The 18,716-nt window shown below is 48.5% G+C and overlaps 1 protein-coding gene across 3 annotated transcripts in view; it reads left to right on the top strand.

Annotated features, from left to right (window-relative positions):
• LARGE1 (LARGE xylosyl- and glucuronyltransferase 1) overlaps window positions 1-18,716 on the top strand; it is a 401,317-nt gene that overhangs the window by 343,877 nt on the left and 38,724 nt on the right. For all 3 annotated transcript variants that reach the window (XM_016222951.2, XM_087814883.1, XM_016222941.2), the window contains exons 8-9: window positions 936-1,048; window positions 2,865-2,990. In XM_016222951.2, the coding sequence (XP_016078437.1) occupies window positions 936-1,048; window positions 2,865-2,990 (239 nt within the window). The remainder of the gene's footprint in view (window positions 1-935; window positions 1,049-2,864; window positions 2,991-18,716) is intronic.

Raw genomic sequence — 18,716 nt, 5'->3', positions numbered from 1 at the left:
CTTCTGGCCCATCAGCTAAGCCAAAACGTACTTTTCTTTTCAGACTTTTATTTGAAAGTTAATTAATTGTTGTGGTTGTTTTTTGCCTGAGTAATACATTTAGTTGTTTTAACATTTTAAAAAATACAAATAGATATATAACGGCAATTTTCCTACCTACCCAATCACCCATTCACCCTGGTCACTCCCCATAAAAATTAACAACAACAACAAAAAATAGGAAGGTGGAGGGGAAGAGAAGACAACCCCTTATTATCAGTTTCTTGTGGAACCAAAGGCTTTTGGAGCTCAACTTAAAGACCCAGCACCCTCCGTTCACGGTAGTTTACATGTGTGTGGATTGTGGTGGGCTTAAGAAGACTAATGAAATCAAGGACACTGAAACGAGCTCGTGTGGCTTGTCAGTAAATACAAAGCAAATTGCTAAGGCTTATCCAGTATAAAGCCACACAGGAGCTGCGTTTTGGCCTGTAAAGATAAATGGCATGTATTGTCCAAACACTGTCCATCAGCTAAACCTAGGTAGGTTATCATATCTTCAGGGGAAAACCTAATGCTTATAAGGAATGTATGACGTATCGGGTCAAGCGCTAGGCGCTTTTATAATTATTGTGGTAAAATGTGCATAACATCAATGGGCCATTTTCACCGTATTGGAAATCATACAAGTGCATTCACACTGTGTGCAACCATCTCCACCACCCACCTCCAGAAGGTGCGAGGCTCCCCTGCCCGCCTCACTTAGTGCCCCCAGCACCTTGGAGGTCTGTGCTAATGTTCTCCCCTCGATGAGGCTGTTTCAGGTCTCACGCCGAGCAACTGGCGGAGCCCGGGATTGAACCGGGCGTGCTCATCGCCAGCGCGCGTGAACAGGTGCGCCCGGCTCTCTGCCTGACTGCTGTTTTGTTCACCCCCCACCCCACGCTGTGGCCCAGGGGTGATCCTGCTGCTGCTGGATAAGCTGCGGAAGATGAAGTGGGAGCAGATGTGGAGGCTGACCGCCGAGAGGGAGCTGATGGGCATGCTGTCCACGTCCTTAGCCGACCAGGTGAGTGGCCTGGTTAGGAGGCGCGGTTATTCCTGAGGACCCCGGGCTGTTTCTCAAACGGACTTGAAAGTAGATGGGTCTGCACTGTTTTTCTGATGACTGTTTTCCTGAATGCGCTTGGCTAGATCTGCCTTACACGGCGCGTCTAACACAGCCACTCAGCCCCGGTTTCATTCCCTTTGCCCATACATTCGTTCATTCCCAGACTTCCCCTGCGCGCTGTGTGTGCCAGGGACCGTGTTCAGAAATAGGATTGCGGAGAAAAGTGAAGGACGCCGGCCCTGGCCTCAGAGAGCGCAACGTTGATTGAAACAGGCTCATGAGTAAATGATAATTTGGTGCGTTAAGGGGAGGTCACCGGCCCCTTCGTCTCCGCGTGGAGCGCACACTGCCTGCCCCCGGGACTCCAGAGCGCCACAGCCTGTTTCCTGGACGAGGCTCCCTCTGCCTTCCTGGCAATAGAGTCCGACGTTTAAAGCAAAGCCTTTTCACTCACATCCTGTACTCTGACCCCGTCCCCGAGGGAAACGCATTTAAATGGAAGGGACAAACTGTGTGGCTGGAGAAACCAGCTTTAATCCAGGTGATCTGAAAAAAGTCCATCAGCTCCACCAAACTATTAACATAAAATCACAAAAGCCCCGTTTCTCATTTTCACCAGGAAACGCAGGGCCCCGGGCCTTTGATCTTGGATCTGCCAGGCTCCCACATTTAGACTTTGCATTTCTTGGGGTGTAAAAGGCCATCTCGAGATGTAAAGACAGCTTCTCTGGGCCTCATGTCCTCTCCTGTTCATCCCCAAAGCGAGCTCACGCTGTGGTTTTGTTCAGTGTTCAATTGTCTGAGTCGCTGGATTCTTACAAAGTTTTCCAGTACAGAGGAAACAGTCTGGAAGGTTACTTGACTTCATTTATTTATTTTTTTAGCATTATTATTATTCCATATTTCCCAAAGCAGCCAGAAACTAATTTCCTTTTTCAAACACGAGATACGGTATAATGAATGAGTTAAAAATTACCCAGGTAGCTGTTTTAAACCTGAGGGGAAATTTGTTCTCCATCGTCATATTTTAAACCAGGTCACAAGGACTTGCGCGTGTCCCCAAAAGCTAGCAATCGGATGTCCGCGTCCGATGAGGACAGTGTATCCAGCCATCTCCTGTGCGGAGGCCCATCGCTCACCTCCCGGCACCTCCTGTCAGTGGCTAGTTAATAAGTGTGGCCTGGTGAGGGAGCTTGGAGAAGGGCCGAGAGAGGTGAAGCCTCTTTAGAAAAAGCCGAGCTGGAGGGGGAAGTGGGGACGTGTCCCCGGGCACCATGGCCCGGGGGAAGCCAAGGCGCATCCATCATTGAGTCAGCCAAGAGCCCCGGGAAGAGCTGCTGAAACAGCAGCTCTCTAATTTGTCTCAGCCCCTGAATGAGCAGAGCCCCCTGTCATCGTACGGTTTCTTCTCCAGGAGGCTCAGGATGGATCTCACGGGCTCCTCGATGAGGTGGGAAGAGGGGCGGAAAAGTGACTTCATTTATTATATGCCGGCTCGGATGAAAACGGCTGTCCCTGTCTGCCCCCGTGCGCGCTTGCCGTAGGGTGCGCTGGGAGGCCAGCAGGAGCCGGGGGCTTCACAGCGGCTGGGGCATTTCCCCATCTCTATCCAGAGCCTATTGCGTGGCTGCTGGAGATAAAAGGCGGGGGGAGTGCCCGCGGTGCCAGCCAGCCTGCAGGTGGAGCGCACGCAGGTGCTGCGGTGCCTCGCGAGCCAGCAGCGTCCGCGGAACCCCCTGACTGATTTGACTGTGTCTCTGGCTTTCATCCCCAGGATATTTTCAACGCCGTCATCAAGCAGAACCCCTTCCTCGTGTATCAGCTCCCCTGCTTCTGGAACGTGCAGCTGTCGGACCACACCCGCTCCGAGCAGTGCTACAGAGACGTGTCTGATCTGAAGGTAGAGTCAGGGCAGGTCCCCGGGGGTGGAGTGCGGTGCCCTGCTGTGGCTGAGGGCAGCTGGCTAGGGGAATACCCTTGGGGGGGGGGGGAGCAGTGTGAATGGCTCTGAGCCTTGTGTGCAGTGTGGCGAGAGAGATAAGGGCAAGGGGACCAGAAAGAATGGGCGGTTCTTCTTTGTTTTTTCCTCTCTCCTTGTTTGGGCTTTCCGCAAAGCATAAGGCCTCCTGGCATCAGAACCAGCGCGTGTGGGTTATTCTTGCCACCTGCTATCGGTGGTTCTGGTTCATGTTGGCTCCCAAAATTCAGTCATATAATTCAAACAGAAACATTGACAGAAAAGCCTTCCTCATGGGTCTCTAGTTATCGAACACAGTGGCCGGCACTAGAAAGACGAAGAGGAGTGTATCAGTTATCTACTGCCGTCGATCGTGCTGCGTAACAAGCTAGCTCATAGCGGCGGAAATCGGCAACTGTTTATTTAGCTGATGAGTCTACAGGTTGGCTGGATGGTTGTCTGACTTTCATGGCTTAATCAAGTGTCTGTGGTCGGCTCCAGACTGGATGGCCGGCGGCTGTCCTCCAGTGTCTCCCATATCCCGTCAGAGGGCCTGTCCGGCCTGTTCCCATGACAACGCAGAGGTGGAACAGGAGCCGGAGTGCACGGTAGGAAACCCTGCGTCCTTGTTGCTAGTGTTCTGTCGGCCAGAGGAGCCATATGACTGAGGCCTGAGTTAAGGGGTATGTCCGAATTCCTACCTACAGTAGGAGGAGTGAAGAACTGACCTGAGCTATTAAATAAGTTTAAATAGATCAATAATCAAACTAATTTGGGGAATGAAGAGATGAGTTGTCAGATTGAATAGGAAACAGTATCCAACATATGCTACTTACAAGGAACATACCTAACACATAGTAACCTGGAAAGGTTGACAGTAGAATTATGGGGAAAGAGTATCAGGTAAATATCATCCCAAAGAACGCGGGTAACTGTCTTTATATCAGAGAAAGCACTGGAAGGTATACACATGGTCACAGCTTAAAAAGTTCACCAAGAAGGTAGAAGAATTATAAACTTGTATACATTTCATGCTGTAGCATATATTATATATATATATATATGTGTATGTGTGTGTGTGTGTGTGTATATATATATGTATATATATATACAAGGTGTCCCAAAAATATATATACACACTTTAACAGCTCATAGCTCAACTGACGTTTCTTTCTTTTCAGATTTAACCCATTGGAATATATAATTATTTAAAGTGTGTGTACATTTTTGGGGAATATATATATATGTACACACACATAGAGAGAGAGAACTCCAGGAAGAAAATTACAAGTCTACTATCAGAGTAGAATATTTTAACATCCTTTTTAAATATTGAAAGATCAAACAGACAAAAATTTGATAAAACATTATGAAATATTTGAACTATTAGGTTAAAAACCTTGGTTTATTGGGCAAATAAAGAGCCTTGTACCTAACGGGATATTCACCTTTTCAAGCTCACATTTATTAAAAAATAACTATGTACTAAACCATAAAGCAAATTTCAGCACATTTCAAAGAATCATATTATACCTATACATAGTTCTCTGAATGCAGTATAATTAAATTAGAAGGCAATAACAATAAGATTTTTTTTTAAATCCATTAGATTAAAATTGAGAACAACACTTCTAAATTACTCATGGTTCTTAACCAATCAAAATTGAAACTGAAAACTACTTAGAACTGAATGAAAATAAAATGTGTCAAAATCAGTGGAATGGAAACTAACACGTAGAGAAATGTATAGCCTTAAATGTTTATATTCAAAAGAAAGGCCTAAAATTCATAAGCCAGGTTTACAACTTGATGTAATAAAGAACATCAGAGTAAATCCAAAGAAAATAAGAGGCAGGACGTAAAGAAGATGGGAGAAATTGTTCAACAAAGTCAAAATTTGGTTCTTAGAAAGGGGCCCATGAAATAAAGCTGTAGCAGGATTGTGGAGAAACGGGAGTACGCAGCAGCAAGTGAACAGGGAGGCGTGTGTGCTCAGCCTCTAAAGTTTCTTGAGCCAGCCGTTCTTCCAGCTCTAGGTGTACCCCAAAGATCACAGCACTCAAAACTCCCCCGCTCTGCAGAGCTTCTGAGCCGAGAGGTAGAGCAGGAGTGTAGGCGGGAAGAGAGCCCCATGAGCAATGTTATGCCGATACATTGAGAACTTGTGTGAAAATGGACAAATTTCCAGAAATGTAAACTTTACAATAACTGACTTAAGCTAAAAATATAAAGTCTGGATTATTTTTTAGCCATTAAACCTTCTTGCAAAGAAAACATGCCTTAGAGACAAGTTCTACCAATTTTTTTAATCAAAAGATATTATCAGTTTTAAGTAAACTCCAGAGCATAAGAAAAGAGGCGGCGCACTTTTTAATCCATTCAGGGAGGCCAGGATATCTTTGATACCAAAATTAGACAAGGAGGGCATTAGAAAGGAAATCCATGGGCCTGTCTTACGCCTGGATATAGATGCAAGTATCTTAAGCAAAATATTAGCATATCTCTCTAGCCATGTGGAAAATGGATAATACATCATGGCCAAGTTGGGTTTGTTTCAGGAAATAGGAGGGTGATCTACCATTGGAAAATTCATAAATGCCATTTGCACTGTCAGAATATTAAAGGAGTAATGATCTAAATTGATGTGGGTAGATTATTTGATAAAATTAAGTATCCTTTCATGACCAAAAAATCGCACATAAATAGTACCTACTAAAAATGTACAGCAAAATTTTGCTGAGCATTTGCTTAGGGATATGCTAATTAATTAACAGAAACAAATAGGGACCCCGCAAGACAACCCCACGCATTTATGAAATGTTGCTATACGAAGGGGTGGCATTGCTGGCCTTCGGAGAAAGGGTGTAATTTTCCATCAGTGGTGCTGACATACCTGGTTACCCACGTGGAAAAAATGAAGGCGGAGCCCTGTCTCACAGCCTGCACCGATTTAATTCTGATGGCTTAGATACTTAACAGCGAAAGACCAAATTAAACTCTAAATTTTCAACCGTTAGGAAGCTTGCCTATGGCCTCAGAACAGGGAAGAGTTTATTCAACAAGACACCCAAAGCCTATGTCGTAAACAAAAGGATTGATCAAGTCCACCACATTGAAATTAATAGTTTTTACCTAAGTGGCATCAGAAAGGAAAAGATATTTTCAAAACAGAACTGACAAAAGGACTAGTAAAAAAAAAAAAAAAAAATACAGGGTGGGGCAAACGTGGGTTTACAGTCGTTTGTATGGAAAATAATACAATAATTAATAACACAAGAATAAACTCCATTTCACACACTCCCAACTGTAAACCTACATTTGCCCCACCGTGTATACGAAGAACGCTTAATGACAAATAGGGGGGAGAAGTGTAAAGGATATAAACAGTCATTTCACTGCATTGCAAAGAAAATGGCCAATAAACAGTTTTAAAAGATGCACCGCGTCGTTGTTAATCTGGGAAGTGAAAATTAAGGCCACAAGTCATTTCGCAGCCACCCACTTGAAAGAGCCGCGGGCTCGAGTCTCAGGCGAGCAGCAGGGACTCGGCTGTGCTGCGGGTAGGAGTGACAATGGAGACAACCAAACCAGCAGAACGCTTCAGCTCCACATCAAGAAATGGAAGTCCTCCGTGTTTTACCGCCTGGGGCTTGGGTGTCACTGGTCAAACGCTGAGAAGTGGATGGCTTTCTGGAGAAAGTGCTCCGGGTTTTGGACAGGTGACAAATGGACAGATGGAAATAGTGCCTGTGTGCTTGTAATGAATGACCAGGCAGGGGCCCAGGAGACTTCTAAACTCTCAAGTCTTATTTTCATATCAAAAAAACAAACACAAAACTTGCCACAAAACCAGTGGAACTGAAAACCATCGGCAGGCTTATCAAAGAAGAAAATTCTGGCCCGTGCCACTGTGCGGATGACCCTTGAAGACACACTAAGTGAAATAAGCCAAACACGGAGAGGCAGATCCCGTATGATTTCGCTTACAGGAGGCACCTGAAACGGTCAAATTCATAAAAGCAGAAAGTAGAACAGCGATTACCAGTGGCCGGTGCGGGGAGCCTGCGGAGCTAACGGGCCCAGAGTTCCAGTATGGGATGGTGAAAAGGTTCCGGAGAAGGGGCTAGTGGTGACGGTTGAGTTACAATGTCAATGTGCTTAGTGGCACTAAACTGTACTTAAATATGGTGGGCATAGAGTTCAATGTGGGGGAGCAGACACGCCCCCACTTCCCCCTGGAGAGTCGCTTACGGGCCTTGGGCATCCAGCCCTGGGCTCAGCGGAGAGCCTCAGGCAATGTAGAGCTTGGTTAGGAAACTTCTAAGGGGAGAGATGGTTTCACTGAGGTTCCGTTGCTCACCCCCCTTTTGGAGCCAAGCAGCCCTGTAAATTGTCAGGACAGCGCTGCCTCTCACCAGCCGAAGGACTCGAGGCGATCAGTTCACCTCTCCCAGGCTCAGCTCTGGCCCCCGTGAATCCGAGGCCTTTATTCCGGCCGTTCTCAGGCCCCTGGAGTGCTCCAGAGAAATGCACTTGCCTGCACTTGGGTCTCTTGTGTTCCCAAGACCTTCACTTTTATCTCTTCCGTCCTAAAGCCTAATGACTCAGCCCCTCCCTGGGTGAGTCTTAAAAAGGGAAGGACCCAAAGGAACAGTGTTTACTCTTTACCAGAAGCACAGACTCAGGAGAGCAGCAAAGAGGCTGTTTGCTGGTTTGGAGAAGCGGGAATGGGAGGGAGCCCGTGACATGGTGTCCCAGCCCCCGAGTCTTCGGTAGACTGTTACAGAAGGAGGCTCTGGCCAGAAACAGTGGGTGATGGCCCGGAAGCGGCAGCCGGGGCGTCCGAGAGTTGCTGGAGCCCAGAGCTGAGGAGGCCATGGTGGCTGCCCTCAGGAAGGTCATGGCCAAGGGAGAAGCAGCGGTGAGTAAGCAGAAGACTCCGGGACAGCCTGCAGAGGGTACAGCGTCTGCCCAGAGGCAGATGCCTTTCTGGGGCTGGCAGGAGATGCGCCTCCCAGGAAGGAAGCTGTGACTCGGCCCTCAAAGGATGAAATGGGGTTTTCCAGGCAGGTTGGGCGGGGATCGTGTGGCAACCATGGCCTCACTTAATCTTTCAGAAAAAAATCTCACCAGGTGAATGTTATCGGGTCTGTTTTGTACATCAGAAGATTAAGGATCGTACGTATTGAGTCGCTTACTTTCCCAGTCACACAACTGAATACGACAGAGCTGGGGTTCAGGCTCACATCCGTCTGACTCTAAGTGCAGAGCTCTTTGCTCCGACGCGGGGCTGGGCTCCTACCTGAAGGTATTTTCCCTGGGAAACGTTTTACGGCAGATAACGATTCCATAGGATTATTCTGTGCGAGCCCTCTTTGGATTAAATGGGTCTTTGGAGGACTAGCCTGAGAACAGAGACCCTGAAAATAGCGTCGTCTCCTGGAAAGAGCATTTGAATTTTAAGCAGCATCTCCTGTCCGGGGCTGAGTTTTTCACTGCCATCCATTCATGAATTGGGAACTGAGTACACTCGAAAGGAAAACCCTTCAGGGAAGAGGAACGCCGAGAGGAGACGCGACACGCCACCCGTATGGGGAGACGACGTGTGTCCCCAAGGCAATCTGTAGCATTTGCCTGAAGGGAGCAGCACGTAACTGGAGTTTTCAAACATTTTGTGATACTTACAGAGGTGCCAGGTTTCACATCTCCTGAGGAAGGTGGGCGGCCGCCGTACGTGTTGAGCATGTTCTAGCTGCGCCGACGCCGGTGGGAAACGAGGCGGGGAAAGCGGAGAGAGGAGCTAGGGCGGTGAACGGGAGGGTTGAGGCGGGAGGACGACGGTGGAACGAGGAAGGAAAAACAGTTGCTTGCGGGGAGAAGATCTGAAATCTAGGATTGCCACCTGCCAGCCAGAGCCCTCTGTGGCTCAGGCCAGTGCCTGGTTAACTGCGTTGCATGGCCCAAGTTCAAGGGCGCTCAGCGCTGCGGCTGTAAACTCGGGGGGGCCCAGGACTGAACGTCAGGCGGCGGCCCCGTTCAGGTAGCCTGCCTTTGGCCCCGTGGTTCCGTGGCCCGCGCTGTGGAATCACTCATTCACCCATCGCACACTGTGGGGACGCGCCGTGGCCAGGCTGCAGGGCTGCTGGGTTTCTTTCCTTCTCTTGACCAAGTGTCCTCAGCAGAGAAAGCTGGGAAGTAATCACCACTTTAGAGACGACGTAAAGATTGGAAGGGGTGATGACCTAAAGCGGTCAGTACGCGGCCTGAGCCACGGAGGGCGCCTAGTGTTCTTACTAATAATATGTCAACATGACTCCCGCTCTCGGGAGTTGGCCGTCGGCCGGGGGGTGAAACGTATAACAGGGTTCTTCTTCCTCATCAGCTCCAACATTCCCATTTCACAGGCAGGAAGTAGGGACCCGTTCCGATGATCTCATTTCACAGAAAGTAGGGACCAGTTCCGATGATCTCATTTCACAGACAGGAAGTAGGGGCCAGTTCCAGTGACCTCATTTCCCAGGCAGGAAGTAGGGACCCGTTCCGGTGACCTCATTTCACAGGAAGTAGGGACCAGTTCCGATGATCTCATTTCACAGATAGGAAGTAGGGACCAGTTCCAGTGACCTCATTTCCCAGGCAGGAAGTAGGGACCCGTTCCAGTGACCTCATTTCACAGGAAGTAGGGACCAGTTCCGATGATCTCATTTCACAGACAGGAAGTAGGGACCAGTTCCAGTGACCTCATTTCACAGGCATGAAGTAGGGACCCTTTCCAGCTCTCTCATTTCACAGGGACTTGAAGGGGCAAGCGGCTTGCCAGAGGTCAGGAACTGGTTGGCTGGCCCATCACCATGTGCCCCAATATCGTGTTGGAGAATGACATGCTCAGTCGAGGGGACTTTGGGTAATTTGAGCTTTAGTCTTTTGTCTTTCCTCAGCACTCATCCATCCTTTGCTCATTTGGCAGTTTTCAGAGTTTAGCTCCTGTGGGTGTTACTGATGGAGGTACCCATCACTGGCTTTGTCGCACATGGTTGACCAAGTTCAAATGCCATGATTCCTGGAAACACCAACAAGGCTCCTAGAAGGAGCATGATGGCTGGAAAATTTACCTACAATAGCACTTGTTGGCGTATGTATCCAAATAGTTCTAAGAGAACTCTTCATGGGATTTGTTTAAAACAGGCAAGCTGGGGAGGGGGTGGGGGCAGGCAGCTCTGTGGACTATTATACCCAGTACCATGTTAGGAAGTCCTGCAGTGAGCAAACCTGGTCGATTGTGTTGATCCCCAGCATTTCCCACATGTGTTCAATGTCAACATGCAACACAGACCCTATGACCTTGGAATCCTGTGGGACAGGTTCTCAGAAGCTCACCGTAAGAAACACGTCCCTGGATGATCTGGGCTCTGTTCAGAAGAAAAGGGTTTGGGGGGAGGGAGGCACCAATTAAGCAGTATTTGGTGGCTGTGGATGTCAAGCCACTGACATCCCTAAGTGTGTAGAAATGAGGGTTTTCATAAGAATCGCATCATTTATAACTTGGAAATCCTGTAATGATGGAAATGATTTTATGTATTTATTTTCTAAAAGCTCTATCTGTGTCACAGGTTCTTTCTCAAAGTACTTTCCATCCGCCACTTTTACATGGAAGTAGCAGATTAAAGGTGTGTCTTTTATGCCTCAGGCTGAGGACCGTTTTTTCCTAAAAGCAGGAGTGTGTAAATCGTCTTCACGTGCACCATCTGTTGTAAGGCCTTGGCCGTGAGTTAGCCGGGGAAGCCCTATGCCGCACAGATGTTCACGGTCATTCCTCACGTCCTTAGGGAGTATTGTAAGAATTCTGTGATATTTTCAGTCCTGCCTTTATAAAATGACCAAGTTAATGACATCCACAAGTGCCGGCGCACGCTGCCTTCAAGCGCTCTGGTGCAAACTTGCCTACTGGCGACCCAGTAAAACAGTTCAGTACGTGCCATCGGCGAAGGTACCATCGCTGTTATTAGAATAACGAGAGGATCGCTGATGGCACATATGCACGTTCCATAAAATGCTGCAGTCACCCACGTGGGAACTTACTGTTTGGCCTCTAACTTCTCCAGGCCGCCTTTCATTTAGTGGTCACTGAAAAATTGTCCTTGTGTATTTCATCATCTAAACAGAATCTTGCAAATAGGATAAGCTGACACGTGTCACAACCCCGTGTTCTTCGCTTTAACTCCGTGGCAAATCTCCCACCAGGGTCCTCGGGCCTTCAGCATGTGCTTTCTGTGATTCTTCCCATAATACTTGCTGACAAAGGGATTTACTTTGTTTCATTATATTATGTGTTGTGCGTTTCCCAGCCATTTTTTGCCAAGGCAGGAATTCTTTTTTATGTATGAAATCTCCTAAGAGACTGCTAACCACTTTTCAGGGGGTGTAGTGAAACATAAAGTTCGGGACCATCACAAGCTTCACACGTCATCCAGAAATTCGGAGGCTTGGCTTCATGTTCTGGGTGCTCTGGTTTTAAAAGTCTTGCCAATCATACATCCCTGTCCTCCCATTAAGTGCTATCGGAAGGCATAATACACACTCCGGCGACGTTCTTCCTTAACGATGGTTGTAAATCCATATCTGAAATAGTCTTGAGAGTTTAAGATTTTTTCCTGCTTCTTGTCAGATCTAATTAGATAGGCATTTCGGTCCCGGGTGAAGCGGCCGAGGAAGGGCGTGCGGGAGCAGAAGCGTCAGCTTAGCTGTTTTCTCGCTAGTTGTGGGAGCTGGGCTTGTTGGTGTTCTCTTCTGTCGCTGCTCTGGAGGACGCCTTCTTTGTAAACGTAAACTTCTATTTGGAAGAATTTAGACTTACAGGAAAGTTGTAAAAGTCATACTGAGAGCCCGGCTGGCGTGGCTCAGTGGTTGAGCATCAACCTAGGATCCAGGAGATCGCGGTTCGATTCCCGGTCAGGGCACATGCCCGGGTTGCGGGCTCGATCCCCAGCAGGGGCCGTGCAGGAGGCAGCCGATCAATGACTCTCTCATCATTGATGTTTCTATCTCTATCTCTCTCTGCCATCCTCTCTGTGAAATCAACAAAAAAATATATTTTTTAAAAAAAAGTAATACTGAGAGTCTTATATATCCCTCATCCAATTTTAGTTTTTCTAGTGTTAATACCTTATGTAACAATGCTGAACATGTACCAACAAACCAGACAAAATAGAAACAGACACATAGATACAGAGAACAGGCTGAGAGCTGTCAGAGGGGAGGGGGAAGGGGGACTGGATGAAAAAGGTAAAGGAATTAAGAAAAAAAAAACAAAAAAACTCATAGGCACAGATAATAGCATGGTGATTACCAGAGGGAAAGGGGGGCCGTACAAGTAGGTAAGCGGAAGATAAACGGTGATGGAGGAGACTTGACTTGGGGTGATGAACACACAATACAGCATACAGATGATGTATTACAGAATTGTATACCTGAAACGTATGTAATTGTATTAACCAATATCACCCCAATAAATTCAATTAAAAAAATTTTAAATGGTACATTGCTATTAACTGCACTAAGGCTTCAGTCACATTTTACCAGGTTGTCCACTAATGTCTGTTCCCTGTGTCTCCTCTGGTCTCCTACAGTTTCTCAGTCTTTCCTTGTTTTTCATGACTGGCTCGATACTTTTGAGGCCTACTGGTCAGGGAGGTAGTTGATAAACTGTCCCTCAGGTTTGGGTTGTACAAGGTACTTTCTCACCATTAGACTGAGGTTACAGGTGGTTGGAAAGGCTGTCACAGAAGTGCAGGGCCCTCCTCCCCGCTGCTGTCAGGAGGGGCCTGACTTCCACACCGGCCATCCCTTGGGAGGCTCCCAGGTGAAGTTGGTACCTGCCAGCTTTCTCCACTGGACGGCCCCTGGTTTCCCTTTGTGCTCATCTGTCAGAGGCGAGTCACTGCCTCCACAGTGGCAGTCACCCCCAGCGGAAGGGGGGCTGTGGAATTTACAGACATTATCGGGGCCCTTCTGTAAGGAGACTTGTCTGTCCCCCATTACATTTGTTCATTCAATCATTTATGTCCACCTGGACTCACGTATATTTATTTTATACTTTAGGTTGTCATTTTTAAGCCATTGGTTCATTTTGTGAGTTATTTTAGTTTATTATTATTAGTGTCATTATTAATAATTGTATTAAACACACTAAAAACAGATACTAGTATGACTGGTAGAACAGTTACCCAGACACGTTTAAACACCAGCACATCTCAATATTTGAGGGTGCCACAGACCCTCTGTATTCACACAGTTAGATACGGGTGCTCAGACGTCATAGAAGAATAGAAGCTCTCTCTTTCCCCCCCCACCCCCCGCCTCTGCTTTTCTTTTACAGCAGGATGGTGACTTCTGGCAGCCCCCAGCCAGTACGTAGAGCTTAGCCATTTGGTAAATATGTTTTGCACGCCTGCTGTGAGCCAGGCGCTGTCCTGAGCACTGGCGATACGGTCATGAACAAGACCATGCAGACCCTGCTCTGCCTGAGCTTACATCCTAAAGCAGGATACAGATAGGAGACAAGAACACGGGTGATCAAATTGGTCATTTCGGGTGGAGACGTGCTGTGAAAAAGTCGGAGCAGGGAAATGTAAGCGACTAGCTCTCATGGGCCCAGGTTGAAGCGAGGAGCCCTCTTCTCTCAATGACCCTGCCGAGGGCACTGCTCATCCTTTGTAAGACATGTGCCCACACTTGAACCCATCTCTGCCTGCTTAGGAGTCATTGGTAATGACTCACTGGTCAGCCCAAGTCACCTGCCCATGCTTCTGGCGGGTCGAGCGTGACCAGTGGTGCCGTTAGCATCACAGGAAGAAGGCAGGGTCTGGTTCTGCAGGGGAATGGTGCAGAGCACAGAAAAGCAACAGTGGGCCCCTGGGAAGGTGCCTGCCAGGAACCGGGAAGCACAGCTGCCTCTCCAGAGTCTCCAGGCAGCGAGTCACACGGTGCCCACCTCCAAGGGCATTACCGACACTGACACATTGCCGAAATCCCACTGGACTCCCCTCCCAGCTGCTCCTAGCCAGCCTGGGTAGAATGCCTCAGCTGAACACTCCATGCCCGTCTCTAGAGGTGCGGTCTGCCTCCCTCTATCCACCTTGTCCCAGAACCAGCAAAGGCACGCCCCTGGGGACACTGTGTGCATTCTGTGAAATGTAAGTGAAGTCTCAGCAATTAACTCCAAGGAGAGAGAAAGAATACAGGGCTGGTTGCAGCCACAGGGTGTCAGCAGCGTAGCCACATCAGGGTAACCTCCACTGAGGATCCTTATGCTATTTTCCATTTCCTGCCATCAGTGGTCTTTCAGGAATTCTTTTTTTCTTTATTTTTTCATCTTATTTTGAGAGAGAGGGAAGCATCGATCGGTTGCCTTCCAAACCCGCCCCAACCAAGGATCAAACCCTCGACCTAGGTATGTGCCCTGACCAGGAGTCAAACCCACAGCCTCTTGGTACACAGATGATGCTCCGACCAACTGAGCCAGGGCTGTCAGGAATTCTTAACACACCCCACAATGCAAATTGAATTTTTACCCGCAGTTCAAATTGATTTTTACCCCCATTTTATAGCAAAAAGAAAACCCAGAGCGGTGAGCCTAACGAACCTTAGAGAACATAGCTGGATCTCCTCGTGGACCTGTGACCCTCCAGGCCCTGAGTATTAGCAGGGGTACCCATTTCCTGCGGTCATTTTCTCCACTCCCTGACCACTAGTCCTCAGACGGGAAAATCAGAAACGTTACAGGTGACAGACAGGGAATGAGAAGGTGTGTAGGACAGGGCCTCGGAGCCATGCTCTGGGATCCACGGCGACATTCTCCGGCCAAGGGGACTGATCGCTGCGTTCAGTATGTTCTCGCTCCTGAGCAATGGTGCGTTTTTGTCTCGGAAGAATTTTTTTTTTCCTGGCGGTTGTAAAACCCCAGAAGCAACAAAAACCCAAGTAAAAGGAGGAGAGAGTCACAGAGTATTTGTGCTCGAGTCCGAGTGTCAGGATCACCGTTTTTATTTACTAGCCGCTGCCTGGTGTCGTCAGGATCGGGGAGGGAAGAGGGGTGGCTCAGAATGCACAGCGGTTGACAAGGAAATAGAGACACTGGGTGGGCCCCGCTGGCAGTCGGCACACGACTGAGCCTGTCCCCTGCCTGCACAGTTGGACAAAACACAGGTCTTACATTCGAGGGGCCGGCAGTCTGGGTTGTAGACAGAGATTGAAGGACAGTGTCTCTTTGGAGACACCCCATGGGACCGGAGCCTGTAGTATGTTCGAGACTCCTGTGTGCTGAGCACCAGCCTGCGCCAGGCTCCGCCGTGGGCACCTTTCCCTCTCATCTCACCGGTCCTCCGAAGCAGGTGATTCCCTCTTAACAGATCAGAAGATAGAGGCGCAGCTACATTCAGTTGTTGGGGTAACAGCATTGGGGAGCACCAGGGTGAAATGTGCCTTGCTCACTGCCTGTGACTCTCTCTGGCCTCTGCCCAGCATCTTAAACCAACGTAAAGGGCCTGCCTAGCGGAGCAGCCCCTCTTCAGGCCTCTCCATGAGGTCTGGCCAGGAGGAGCGGGCCCCTGGCAGGCCTTCTTCTCGGGGCCACATCGTCTGTGCCCATCCTTCTTCCTGCCCCAGGCTGCGACGGTTTGCAGCCCCTCGTTTTCCACCTTGTTTCCTGTCCCTCCTTACCGCTGAAGACTGTTTTCATCCAGCCTTCCTAGCAGGTCAGACGGCCACCCCGCGAAGTCCGAAACCAGATGTCTTTTGTAGTTTGCTGAGCACATCACTCCGTCAGTCCTGGGCTCGACCACAAACTGTGAGGCAGTTGTTGCTGCGTCCACTTTCCGGACGAGGGTCTGTCTCTGTGATTTGGGCAGCTTAGTGCAGCCGCCCAGCCGGTAAGAGCTGGGGCCGGCGTGTAGGCCTGTCTGCTCGCGCCTCTACACCACGTAGCGTAACCCTGAAGATGACAGGGGAAGGGACTTGTGAGACAGTTGTCCTTCTCCTTGAAACACCAAACAAGGGGACACCAGAGGGAGCTTAAACCCCTTCAGGAGAAAGTGACACGCTGGCCCTTAGACAAAGAGAAGGGGAATATGTTTCTCCCCACCCCGCACCCCCAGCCCACACTAATAGGGCTTTGATAACTGGTTTGCTGCAGACAGGCAGAGTGTGGGGATTATGGAGAAAGGCATCATCGTGATTTTTGTTCCCGAACCAAAGGGCAGCTATTGAATACTAACGACCCACCAGGCACGGTGGCACTCAGGATAAATAGTAAGTCATGCTCCCTGCCGGCCCAGAAAGTCCCATTCCAGTGACGGCAGGTGCAGGCCTGTAAATAAGTAATTACAACAGTGCGCAGTGAATCTTCTAATAAGGTTAACTGCAAGTGTTCGGAGCACTGAGGAAGGACCCAGCAACTGCCTTGGAATGCTGACAGTGAGAATCAGATTACCCAACTTGTAGAGACTAAAAATGAAATCGGGAGTTTGAATTTCTTAGTTTAGAGTTCTGGAGTAGACGGCTGTGGACATTGGTGAGTAGACAGTGGTGCATTGACCTCTCCCTCATAGGCACATGATGGCTGCCATGAGTCCAGTCATCGTATCTCTGTTTACCATAGAAATGTGGGGAGGGGGGGTGGCACCTTACTCGTTATTAGGAAATCAAGTAATGCTTCCCCATGTATTTTTGGGCAATCTTGGGTCACCCTGCCACTACTGCCTGCAAGGGAGTCGGAGAAATCAACAAGCAGGATCATCGTGATTAGCTTAGACTGTAAATGGATCATGAGCCATTCGCAGGGGCTGGGGACAACAACTACAAACAAAGTTAATGTTCTGTTGGGAATGAAGGATGGGGTGGAGAGAGAGACATACCAGGAGGCAGCCTTCTGCCACTTTGTGGTCCTGGAAACCAGAAATGCGTTTGAGCTCAGCTATGAAGGGTGAGCAGGCATTCACGTGGTTGAGAAGAAATTAGGATAATCTAGGAAGCGGGGTGGGGTGGGGACATATGCAAAGGCACTGAGGCATGAAAGACGGGTTCAAGAAACACCAGGAAGTTTGTTAGCCTGGAGACAGAGTTGGAATTGTAGGTGGGAGCCAGTTTGCAGCAGCTTTAACTGCCAATCTAAGGAGAACAGATGTTATTCTGTGGGTCACAGAAAGTCAGTGGAGGTCTTGAGGCAGAGACCCATTTTCCTAACACCCCTTATTTAGCTCAGGAACTTGGAAGACATGAAGTCTGTGTTTTTATCCACCTGGCATTTGCACACAGACTGATTTCTTAACACTTTTGCGCCGTGAATTATTTTTATGAACCCTCTGGGTTCTAAGTACTTAAGAAGCTGACGTGCTGGCTGAACTCTCCCCGTAGCCCGTCCTTGTACCGAGGTCTTGTTTCTGTCTTTGAAATGCTTTTTTTCTGTGCCCTCGATGGGTGGTGGAGTCTCTCACATCTCCTTTAATCTTGTTGACTTCTGCTGTCTTCCCAGATGATGTTTAAGTTTCCTGGACAGTAATCAGTTTCTTTCCATTCCTCTGGCTCACTGCAGGCTGACTCCAAGCCTGCCCATACACTCAGCCGTTAGCAATAGTTTAGACCCAACTAGATCACACCCCAGAGCCCCTGGTGTCTGGCAGTGTCTGTAGCCCCCCTCCCCCCCGGCACACAACCCGGGTGCCTCCCTCTCTGCATCCTGCCGAGCTGGGGGTTCAGCCCATGTCTCTGGAAGGTCCTAAGTCACCTGCCACCTCAGTGTCCTAGGGATGCCTGGGGTCCCTGTGTTGGGCAGGGAAAAGGAGGTTTATTTCTGATCCTGTAGTCTTCCGTAAATCTCTGGTTCCTTTATATAAACAGAGCCATTTAATGATTGCAGACATGGGAGAAATAAGAGGAATAGACTCCTAATTTCTGCCTCCTTGGGTTCACATTCTGACTGTCCCACCTTCCAGCTGTGTAACTTGGGGAAATCTGCTAAACTTTCCTCACCTGTAAGGTGGCGAAATGAGAGTATATCACCTAGAGCGTTGAGTAAAGACTCAATGAGCTAGGACAAGCGAAGTGTCATAGCAGGAGCCACGCTTAGCACAAAGCAAGCTTCCAATGTATGTTAGCTGCTAATCATAATTATTATTATTACTGTGCTGCTGTGCCTCAGCCAGTGGAAAAAGTTATGATAGGTTTTCACCACCAATGTCAGAGACTCCCTTGTATTTTCCAGCTCCTTGCAAAAATCTATTTTGGGCACATTCTCCCATGTCACTCCGTCTCGTGTGAAGGCTTGTCAGCAAAGGTCATGCACACCACCAGCTCGCTGCCCCCAAGTCAGCAGTGATGGGTGATTCTGTCCCTCAAGGGGCCAGGAAATGACATTTCTCAGTAGTCAGACCAGGACTGATCAAAATAATCAACAATAATGATACTGAGTCGGATTTTCAGAGGCAGGCGTGCGACTTAGTGGAAGGAGCCATGGCCTGGGAGACAGAAGCCATTTGTTCCTGTCTGCTGTGTGACTATGAGCAAGTCACTGCCTCCCTCTGGGCCTTGGCTTCTTTATGCTTGAAGAAGTCAGGAACAACCTCTGTCTCTCTAACATCTCTTTAAAAGAACGTGTCATGCTTGTAATTTCAAATG

The sequence above is a fragment of the Miniopterus natalensis genome, chromosome 2, assembly GCF_054644295.1.
Source record: "Miniopterus natalensis isolate mMinNat1 chromosome 2, mMinNat1.hap1, whole genome shotgun sequence".
Lineage (NCBI taxonomy): Eukaryota > Metazoa > Chordata > Mammalia > Chiroptera > Miniopteridae > Miniopterus > Miniopterus natalensis.
This window is presented reverse-complemented; position numbering and strand designations above follow the sequence as displayed.